This window comes from Chinchilla lanigera, unplaced genomic scaffold, assembly GCF_000276665.1.
Source record: "Chinchilla lanigera isolate Chin_1 unplaced genomic scaffold, ChiLan1.0 scaffold00055, whole genome shotgun sequence".
Classification (NCBI taxonomy): Eukaryota; Metazoa; Chordata; class Mammalia; order Rodentia; family Chinchillidae; genus Chinchilla; species Chinchilla lanigera.
The window spans coordinates 15,977,330-15,988,240 of record NW_004955456.1 but is presented as its reverse complement, the minus strand read 5'-3'; the positions used below and the strand labels follow the sequence as shown (position 1 = coordinate 15,988,240).

The 10,911-nt window shown below is 45.5% G+C and overlaps 1 protein-coding gene and 1 pseudogene across 3 annotated transcripts; one reads left to right on the top strand and one right to left on the bottom strand.

Annotated features, from left to right (window-relative positions):
- Window positions 1-667: 667 nt before the first annotated feature.
- Window positions 668-7,829, bottom strand: Ift22 (intraflagellar transport 22). Of its 3 annotated transcripts, XR_262912.2 has the most exons (7): window positions 7,541-7,829; window positions 3,524-3,600; window positions 3,312-3,398; window positions 2,900-3,102; window positions 2,572-2,661; window positions 1,894-2,223; window positions 668-901 (listed from the first exon to the last, which is right to left on the bottom strand). XR_262912.2 is itself a non-coding variant. In XM_005396853.2 (6 exons), the coding sequence occupies exons 1-6, from the start codon at window positions 7,577-7,579 to the stop codon at window positions 2,075-2,077; spliced, it is 645 nt and encodes a 214-aa protein (XP_005396910.1). In that variant the 5' UTR covers window positions 7,580-7,829; the 3' UTR covers window positions 1,735-2,074. The 3 variants fall into 3 exon arrangements, 2 of the variants coding, with proteins under 2 accessions (XP_005396910.1, XP_005396911.1); XM_005396853.2 differs by lacking the exon at window positions 668-901 and having other exon boundaries at window positions 1,735-2,223; XM_005396854.2 differs by lacking the exons at window positions 668-901; window positions 2,572-2,661 and having other exon boundaries at window positions 1,735-2,223; window positions 7,541-7,717.
- Window positions 7,830-7,843: 14 nt separating this feature from the next.
- On the top strand, window positions 7,844-10,691 carry LOC102015176 (annotated as a pseudogene).
- The last annotated feature ends 220 nt before the right edge of the window (window positions 10,692-10,911 follow it).

The window sequence follows — 10,911 nt, the reverse complement described above, 5'->3', positions numbered from 1 at the left end:
GATTAAGTCATCATTCCTTCACAGTGGATGGAACCTCAGAACTACTTGTCATTTGGTTCAAGAACTGTTAGTTGTATGTGTAATACACTTGTCAGCCATTGTCAGCCTGATCTAATTCAAATCTAGTTAATATAGTTATTTGCCTTGCTCTTACTGTAGTGTGTGTTATCCAGCTTTCTGTTACTATAACAAAATACCTGATAGCCAATTTAAAACCAATAAAGTTTTGTTTTTGGCTCATGGTCTTAGAGGATTCAATCTAATGTTGGTCACATTGGTTTTTGCGTCTGTGGTGAGGTAGCATGTCATAGCTGGGGGAACAGGGTCTGTGGTGAGGTAGCATATCATGGCTGGAGGAACAGGATGGAGCAAATCTATGCATCTAATGGCAGTAGAGAAGTGGAAAAGAGAAATGAGACCAGTGTCCCACAATCCACTTTGGAGGCACGTCCCCAAACCTAGAACCTCCCAACTAGGACCCAGCTCTTCAAGTTCCCACTACCTTCCAACAACAGCAAGATGGGGTCTAAGCTTTTAACATATGGGCCTGAGGGACACATTTAAGATGCAAACCATAGCCCTGTGGTTATTGTTACTTTACTAGTCTCAGTCTCAGAGGGTGTCTTAGTTACTTTCTCCTTGGTGACATACAATGCCTGACACAACGTAAAGAAGGAGAGGTTTATTTTGGCTTATGTTTTCAGGCCATAGTTATCAGGCTCCAAGGCAGAAATGGCATAGTGGAAAGGTCTGGGTGGATGTACCCTTCCAGGCCATGCCCCTGGTGGTCCACCTCCAACCACGCTCCATCTCCTAGCAGGAAGTCAGCTATAGCACCGCATGATCCACCTTCAAAAGCCTCATCTTTGAACACAGCAGGCTTTGGCAGGTCATTCTCAATCTAAACCATAACAGAGGTGACACTTTTAGCCATGTTCACAGGGTGAACTGCTCAGTTAGATTCTGCAAAGAGCAGAGGCTTGGGGTCCCGTCTTGTCCTCTCCTCTAACTTTCTGGGTCATCCTGAACAAGTCATTTGTAATCTCCCCAAAACTTCTGCTTTCTCTTCTATTAAGGCTTCAGTCAATGTCATTTGTGGTAGGTGGACAATGGCCCCAAAAGAGATCATGTCCCAATCCCTAGAATCTGTCACTGTTACTTTATTTGGAAAAAGGGTCTTTGCAGATGTGACTGCTAGGAACCTGGAGCTACGGAGATTATCCTGGGTTGTCTGTGTGAACCCCAAATGCAATTGCAAAGGTGCTGTAATAGACAGATTGACACCAGTTACACAAAATGAAGACTCTACTTTGTTGTTGTTCTACTGGGAATTGAACACTAAGGCTTCGGACTGAGCTACATCTTCAGCCCTTTTTTATTTTTTATTTTAAGTCAGGATCTTGCTAAGCTGCTAAATTGCTCAGGCTAGGCTCAACTTTGCAATCTTCCTGCCTCAGCCTCCCACAGTGCTAGGATTACAGGCATGAGACAACATGCTCAGCCCTTTTTTTCTTTCTTTGCTTAACTAAAACATAGTACTTAAGTTTCTGACCCTCCCTCACTACTATTTAGAAAAACAGAATGACGCCTGCATGGGGACAAGGGTTTTGTTGGTTTCATCATGTTGTATACAATCAACAGCTAGAATAATGCCTCACATATCATAGTAGATGCTCAACTAGTTGGAATTTGTTGACTGAATCAAGGAATGAAAATCACACCCAAACCAATACACCTGGATTAAACTGCTGTTGTATCTTTGGCCTATAATGGCTACAATTCTACAATTTTTATAATTTGACATATGTGAAAGGGACAGGATCCCTCAATTTTCCAGCTCTTTGGAAAGGCCTGTGACCAGGGAATCAGAATCCAGTGAAAGGATTTTCCCACCTGAATAAGGACAGAAGATAGTACGAGTCAATTCCTGGTCAACTGCTACCTTCCAGGAGAAGAGGACAATTTCTTCCACTGCCACAGGGAGAAGCAAACGTGAGTAACTGGGTACGATCTCAGTTCTGGGCTTGGAAGCAGCTGACTGCATCGGAAGGTGGACGTCCCCGGGGGAAGACTGTTAGGTGATGATCGACATCTCCTCCCTGTCTCTGCTCTCAGACATGGAACTGATGATGTTTTTCAGATATTTCATGAATTCCATCCTGATCTCTTCAGGCTCATCCTCAAGGTTGGAGTGCACCAGCTTCAGCTTGTTCAACGGTGGCACTGAGAGAGGACAGTCGGGTCAGTTAGGCGTGAAGTTTCCACAGGGGGCCCTTTCTAGCTCCCAGTGACCTGAAACTTCTAGAAGCCCTTTAATCTAACTTTCTAAAGTCCAGAAATGAAGCTGTGTCTTGCTTGACACAGCAGAGGAGGGATTCACGACGATGCCATCTGGCAACAGGACAAGAACTACACCAACCACCGGCAGGTCTTCTTGGAGTTTTGCTTTTGTGGTGCTGGGGATGGAACTCAGGGTCTCACGTCTGCTAGGCAAGGGTTCTGCCACTGGGCTGCATCCCCAGCCCTTCCTCTTTGTTCTTAACCCAGGAAGGGATTCTGTCCTGCTCTTACTTTGTTTCTGAATATATTCTGCGTTGTTTTCCAGGATTGCTTTGTCAGCTTGGTCATGTGTGTCATGTAAGATCTGGAGGCTTTCTTGACCTGTCGGGAAAGCGTGTGCCCAGTGGGACCAACGAATGGTTAAAAGCAGATTCCCCCTCTCTTGGAGTCTGTCTGCTGTAAGTGCCCACATGCTGGCCTGGATGGCTCTTTAGCACATGCCTACACAGGGCAGGTTCTCAGTGGCTGTGTAAAGCTAGTGGACTCACAGACACAAAGTAATATGTGAGTGCTCCAAATGCTGAGACAAGGGGAGGAGGGGAAAACCCAGTCTCCTTACACAAAGACAGGCTCCCGGCGTCACCTCCAGAGCCTGGTTTGTGATGTGCGATCAGCAGGCACTGAGAATCCTGTAAGAACTGCTGCTGCACAAAGCAGGAGTACCACATTTCGATTTCCTTCAGGTGGCTTGGGATGTCAGCATTGAAGACGATCACCACTCCATGGGCGTCCTTCATCAGGGCCGGCCAGCAGGACTCAAACCTGCAAAGCAGGAAGGGAGCTGGAGCAAGTGTTAGGTCGTCCTGGTTTCTAACTGTGCATTTTATTTCATTTCGTTTGAATTTCTTTTGTGGTGCTAGGGATCGAACCCAGGAGCTCAAGCATGCTGGGCAAGCACTCTTACCACTGAGCTACCTCCCAGCCCTGATCTTTCAGTCACTGGACAAAGCAGATCTTTAAAAGAAACATACTTAGCATCGCCGCCACAGTCCCAGAGCTCAAACTCACACCCTGTGCCCTTGTTGCTGGCGACGTTTGGGTTCTCAAATTCCAGGATCCTAAAAATAAAAGCAGCAGCAGGGAAATCTCTACTTAGCAAGCACTGTAGGAAGGCCAAAAGCCCACAAAGTAGGAGGTGGGTGATGGTTGGTGACTCTTTGAGACATGGATTGGGCAGGCTAACCTCACTCCTTGGGTTGGGTTGTATTCAGTGATGTCAGAAGATTCAGTCAGAAAGTTGGCCAGGACGGTTTTTCCACTCTGTGAAAATGAAAGTGATAAAGGTCTTTGCTGAAGAGCGGAAAGATAAACCGTAAAGATCCCTCTCCACACTGGCTTGGAATGTGGTATGGTGTAGTGCAGGCCATAGGCCAGGCGGCTTGCTCTGCAGTGACGGGCACAGCCTGGTCTGGGAACCGGGGGACATGAGAGTCTGGGCTCTGCTGCTGAGGTGACTTTAACCACACTGATTTCCCTGTCTGGCTCTCACCTACAGAACCTGAGAACAGAAAAAATTCATGAGTGTCTCTCTTGCCTGATCCTCTCTGTATCTTTAGGAAACCAGTCTGTTACAGGTGCAAAGCCATTGAGGCTCAAAGAGGGAAAAGAAGTTCTCTGAGGTCACACAGAGGATCAAGATCAGAGCTGAGCCCAAGTCAGGGGATGTCTGACTGCTGTGCCACAGTCCCAGAGAGCTGTTTCTCTTTGCGTAATACAAAAGCAATGCACAGCCCTACACGAAATATCAACAGAACGACAAACAGCCTTCCTCATCCCTCCATTCAGACCATCCCTTTATCTGTCCCATTCCTTCCTTATGATCTGTTTTTCAGATCTTTTCTCCATATTTGCATCATTTGTTGAATTTTATATGCCTGAATATAAAAGCAGTTTGGTTTTTTTTTTTTTTGTGTGGGAGTCGTTCCAAAAAAAACCAATCTCTTCAGCTTGGGTACTTATAAAAACCTCTCCCAAACTGGGTGTGGTGGTGCTTGCCTGTAATCCCAGTACTCTGGCAGGCTGGGGCAGGAGGATACCAAGTTCCGGCCCAGCCCAGGCAACTTAGTGATTTAGTGAGATGCCGACTTAAAAAAAAAAAAAAAATTAACAGAGGGGTTGAGGATATGGTTCTATGCAAAGGCCCTGGGTTCAATCCACAGTACTAAAAAAAAAACAAAAAAAAAAAACCAGAAAAACACGAAAACATAAAACACAAAACTCCTCCCACTATTCTGCCCTCTGAGATACTTTATTCTGAGCAACGACTGCTTGGCTAGAATGATCTTGATCAGTGCTAGTTTGGGAGACTTTGAGAGATTGATTGACAGAATTAGAAGAATAAAAGTGGAGGTGGGGACTCAAACCTACTTTAGTAATTTTCCCTAAAGATGAAGCCATACAAATTATGTATGATGTAAAACAAACATAGCAAGTGATTACATTGTAGAGATTATGCATGCATACTTTTCAGGATGAATAAATGAAACAAATGGTCTGAGATTATAGGAATGGATTCTGGGGTTTGAATACATTTCCAGGAGTGAAGCCAGATACAGATTCAAAAAGTGCTGTTTCTAAACAACTTAGATAAGTGGGAAGATGATGTGTTTTGGAAGGCAAGTGAGAGGAATGGAAAAGTTGGTGAGACTGAAAAGGGAGGGAAAGGGAGAACTGAAATGTATTTTATTATTGATGCTGGGTGATGCGTACCAGAAGCTTGTCATTCCTTTTCCCTCTATACACTTGAGAATTTTCATAAATTAAAAAAAAAAAATTTCAATACTTTTTTTTCCCCGGTACCAGGAATCGAAGTCACAACCTTGAGCTTGCCAGGCAGGCACGGTGCCGCTGAGCTAAATCCCCAGCCCCTTGTTTTTTCATAATTCTGCACACTTAAGATTTTGTCTTGGTGAGCTCCCTGTATCAGCATGCACAGAATTTCCTCATTTTACTTAATTGTTGCACAGTCTTTGAAAGTAGGAAAGTAGGAATGTAGGAATGTATTTCTGGGCCTGGTGGCACACACTGTAATCCCAGCACTCAGAAGGCCGAGGCAAGAGGACTGCCATGAATTTGAGGCCAGCCTGGGCTAACATAGTGAGACCCTGTCTCAAAAAAAAAAAAAAAAAAAAAGTAGGAAGGTATCTTAGTTTCTAGATACTCTTATTGGTGAGTGAAGATGTTTCTAATTGTTCAATATTATACATGGCTCAGGAACACAGAAAAGCTCTTAGGTATAATAATGATTACTGCACCAAAAGTGATGCACATTTAACTTTTAATAATTTGTTCTCCATAAGTTCTTATTGCTGGGCATCGTGGCACACACTTGTAATCCCAGCACTCTGGAAGCTGAGACAGGAGGATTACCACAAGTTTGAGGCCAGCCTGGACTACATAGTGAGTTCAAGGCCAGCCTGGAATAGAGTGAATCCCTGTCTCAAAAAAACCAAAACCAAACAAAAACAAAAACAAACAAAAAACCAAGTTATTATCAGTTTAGAATTTCTGCAACAGACTCCCAGAACATTCATTTTCTTATATACATCTTAACACTGCATATTATCAATCTTACAGTTTCCTCATCCAATTTTTTTTTTTTTTTTTTTTGTCTTTTTGAGACAGGGTCTCGCTGTGTAGTTCAGGTTAGACTTGAGCTCACTTTGTAGCCCAGGCTGGTCTCAGACTCACAGTGATCCTCCTGCCTCAGCCTCCCAAGTGCTGGGATTACAGGCATGCACCACCATGCCCAGGCTTTCCTCATCCAATTTTGTGGGCAAATGAATATCATCTTTTTGTTTTAATCACTGTCCCTGTGAATGTGAGGTTGACTGTCTTCTCATAAGTAGTTACAGGAAAATTTTATTTCCCAATTTTAATTGTGTGTAATGCCTTTGCTTGATTTGCTATTAACCTGTTTCTGTTTACTGTGTTCTAAATTTTTCTTAATGGGTGCGGTGCCGCATGCCTGTAATCCCAGCACTCAGGAGACTGAGGCAGGAGCATCGTTTTGAGTCTGAGGCCAGCCAGGGCAACAAAGTGAGCCTAAGGCCAGCCTGAACTGCATATCAAGACCCTGTCTCAAAAAGACAAAAAAACAAATAAACAAAAAAAACCCTTTCCCTGTGTAGTTTACCTACGAATCCTTTCTTTGTAATGCATTTTGGAAATACTTTCTGCAGGCCTTCATTTCACTATTATTTCTTCTAAGGTGTCTTCATTTTTGTGTTGTGGTTAAAAATATCCTCCCCAACTCAAGATAAAAACCCCTCTTTTTGAACACTGACCTATGAAGCCATAATTGTTCTCCACAGGTGGTCCCTGGACTAGCAACATTAGCATCACTCTAGGCCAGTGATGGCAAAACTTTTAGAGCTTTCAGTAACAGACTGCTGTAGCACATGTGCCATAGGTTTGCCACCACTGCTCTAGACCAGTACTATCAGCAAAATCCAACTCACAGGTCCATCCTGGGTTTTACAAAATAAAAACTCTGGGGTAGGACCCAGGGATCTGCGTTTTCACACACACTCCAGGTGATTTCAAAGCATGCTAAAGTTGAGGAATACTCATCTATCACTTCTACAGTGTTTCCCCACACACATTTTGCTTTAGTCTATTTCAATTTTATTTCTGTCTCCAGCATGAAGTGCAAATATACGTGGAAAGCCTGGCTACTACCGTCACTCACATACATTAATAGCCAATCGTTCCAAACCATATAATAAATAATCTCGCTTCCTTCCTGTTTCTCTGGCCCTACAGACACATGCATTAAGGATGACCAAGCAGGCAAAACGTGAGTCAGGAGACCCAGGGTCGAGTTCCAAAGATGTCACTTATTATTGTGGGGCCTTCGGGGGTCTAATAAACACCAGGTGGTGCAGGCCTGTAATCCCAGCACTCGGGAGGCTGAGATAGGAGGATCGCTGCGAGTTCGAGGCCAGCCTGGGCTACAGAGTAAGTTCAAGGCCAGCCTGAACTGCATTGTGAAATCCTGTCTCAAAAACACAAAAAAAGTGAACACCTGGCTCTCTTCCACCTCGGCTGTAGTGATTATCAAGCAATTCCGGTAAGCTCGCCCGGGTGGCAGCTTTAGGACCAGGCTGTCACCTCCTGGGGGATCTGCCTGAACAAGGCACAGACTCGGGGACGCCCTCGTGTTCGTCTACGCCCGCAGCCGCGCCGAGTCCAGCCTCACCTCGCAGGGCCCCACGAAGAGGATCTTGGCCTTCAGCATCTCTGTCGCCGCCCGGGAGCACTCCGCAGTCCACCCGCGCCCTGGGATGCAGCGAGTCTTCTCCGCGTGAATCTTCGCCTCGATCGGCTGCCTTCGTTTCCATGGCAACCTGGAGCGGTGCGCGGGGGCTGTCGGGATTAGGCACTTCCGGGATCGGCCGCGGAAAGCGGGCCTGAGACAGGCAGAGGGAGCTGGGGGGAAGCCTCACAATTGGAGTTGCTGCGCCCGAGGCTCAAAGCTCGCCAGTCCTGCCTCTCCGTAGAGATGCGGAAAGTGAGACTCCAGGAGGGGGCGCAGTGGCCGGTCCCCAGTTTTCCTTGTTCTTTCTCATCACCCCGAGTGCTCAGAAAGGCCGAATGGCTGGTGACTTGGGCTGGCTACCAGGCCTCTGGCTTCTTTGTCACTCGGGGGTGATACCTGCCCGCCTTGGGATCGCATTTATCCCAGCTTCGCCCCAGGGGAAGAAAAAGAAAAAGAAACGCCGGGAAACACAAGTCTCCAGGCTCTTGGAAAGGGCTTCACCACTCACCATTACATGATCTGGGAGAATCCAAGAAGTCATTGTTTAGTCAATACGGGAGCCGGGGAATATTGCTGATAAATTAGGCCAGGCTTAAATTATGTAGCCAGACCATATTACATAGATTTAGAAATAAATGGCTAAATATGATCCGGCAGTTGTTTACTTTTGGTACAAGCTCATTTTCTCCTTTTTTTGGCTTGTCTGCTGTGCCACGCGCTTGACCTCTTCCCTCTCCACCTTGTGACTTGAAATTTTCAGTCCAGTGATGAGACAGACAAGTAAATTCCTAACAGGAGCTCGTGATAACCGACGGTACGCTCCTCGGTGTTTTCCTTCATAATCTTATACATGCCCGTTCTACACAGCTCTCTGTACCTGTGGATCTGGAAGAGGTTGTTATAACAGGACTCCTCTAATTTTGGCTGAAGCTTTAATGGCTGACAATAGATATTAGATGTCTTTAGATTTTTGTCCATCTCTGATACATCCCCTGGAAGTTACTGAAGAATTATGAGGTTGAAGAAGTGCAGAGGAAGAATTCCTTTGGGGAGAATGCTGTTTGCTTACTTTAGGTCAGGTGAGACATGCAGTTCAGAGAACATGTGTGCCTTAGAATTTGGGCAGCATGCAGATGAGAATGAGAAGCTGTAGGGAGATCTGGGCCAAGAGTAGGGAAAGAAAGAGGATATACTGGGAGTGGCCAAGGATACAGGAGATTTTCCCTAGGAAACTGAGATGGGAGGGAGTTGGCTCTGAATTATTGAGGACAGGGGTTCCCAGGCCCTGGGCTGCAGACCTGTACTAGTCTGTGGCCTGTTAGGAACTGGGCCACACAGCAGGAGGTGAGCTGCGAATGAGGGAGGGAAACTTCAACTGTGTTACAGCCAGTCCCCATTACTGTAATCAATTTTTAAAAATTTAACATTCACGTACTTTGTAACCATCCTGCATTATGACATTGGACATTATAATACTTGGAAACCTTAAATACCGGGGCTACTACCCACCTATCTGGGCCCATTCTCTCCTGTTCCTGCTGTGGATCCTTTTCTTCATCATCTTAGCATCTTTCAAGGCTTCTCTGCTCCCTTCTTATCTTTTCTGGTGCCCAGGGTGGAACCCAGGACCTTGCATATGCTAGGCAAGCGCTCTGCCACTGAGCTGTATCCCCAGCCTCTGTCTTTTTTCATGCTGTTCCCTCAGCTCCTGTTCACTGTTTGGAGCACACCATGATGCCATCCTGACCAGGGCAATTACAGTATCCTTAAAGAGCTAGATAATTAACATCCTTTTGGGCTCATTTTAAAGCATATGTTTAAAGGTTGTGTGGTTGAATCCTTGGCTTCGAGTGCGAGGCAGTATTCCACGTAGGGATATACCCTGATTTTCTTTATCTACTCATCTGTTAATGGACATTTGGTTATGTCTTAGTCACTGTCTCATTGCGAAGACACACTACCCCACACCAGCAACCTGGAGGAGGAGAGGTGTATTTTGGCTCACAGTTACAGTCCATGGTCAGCTGCCTCCAAGGTAGAAATAGCCTGGCAGAGGGGCCTGGTGGAGGGAGAGCTGCTCGCATTATGAAGGTCAGGAAGCAGAGCAAAGGAAGGGCCAGGGAAAGAGATGAACACTTCCAGGTCATGCTCCATGACTGCCTCCAACCAGGTTCTACCGCCTAACAGCAAGTATCTGCAGCACCCCCATGATTCAGTCACCTTCCAAAAGCCCAGCCTGTTGAGTGTATGAGAGGGATTTTTTTTTGCAGGGGGCTCATTTTTTATCTAAACCATAACACATTGTCTCAAGTGTTTGGCTATTGTGAATAAAGTGGGTACAAGTAAAGCATGTGTGATTTCATTTCTTTTGGGCAAGTACCCAGGGGTAAAATTGCTGAGAAACATGAATATATCTATGCCAGGGATATGATCTGTAAAATGAATCCTTAGGCAGTTTCATTGTGGGGACCTCACAATGTGCATTGACACAGCTAGATGTGACCTCTCAATGCCATCAAGAGATGCAGTAAACATGAGATAGATGTGCCGGCTGATGGTATGATACAGCACTGTTTTACCGTCAGTTTTTGTTTATAAGTAGGAGTGTACCATAAAATAGCAGTTAGAGGCTCAGCAAAACTTGGGGGCCACCTCTTCCCAGCCAGACAGTGCTGAGTGGAGAGGCAGGACTGACAGAATGACCACAGCAACACAGGAGACATTCGTGGCCTCTATTGTAGTGTTTTCAGACTCGTGAAGACATAGCAGGTGGCATCAGGGCAGATGGAAGACACCATCGAAGAAAAACAGTCCATGCTCAGTGAAATCAGGGTGCTGTTTCTGAAAAACAAAAAGTTCACAGACACAGACATGTGTAGAGATGAATGTACAGTCAGGATGAAACTGGGATGCATTTCGGGCTTCTGTACCCAAGGCCAATTCATCTGCCTCCCTTGTGCTTCTACCTGCTATGAGCTCAGGGACTTCAAACCAGAGAAAAACTGAGGAAATTTTTCTGAGGAAAAGGAAATCTGTGTATCTCAAGTCTCATGATGAAGTTTCCTTACCCAGAAGAAAGTTTATTTCATGAAAATGGTGAACCAACTAGATCTTGAATGTCAACTGGATAACATGACCTTTCTTCTTTATTAGGGGCAAAAATGAAAATATTTTCTTCAGACCTCCAGAAGTGTCCATCACTATGATGTGTGTGCCTACTACACATCCCCAGGGTTTGTCAGGGTCTTGCTGCTTGAGGAACAACATTAACCCCCGGGATCATGGACCTTCCATCCTCACAGAAGGGACCT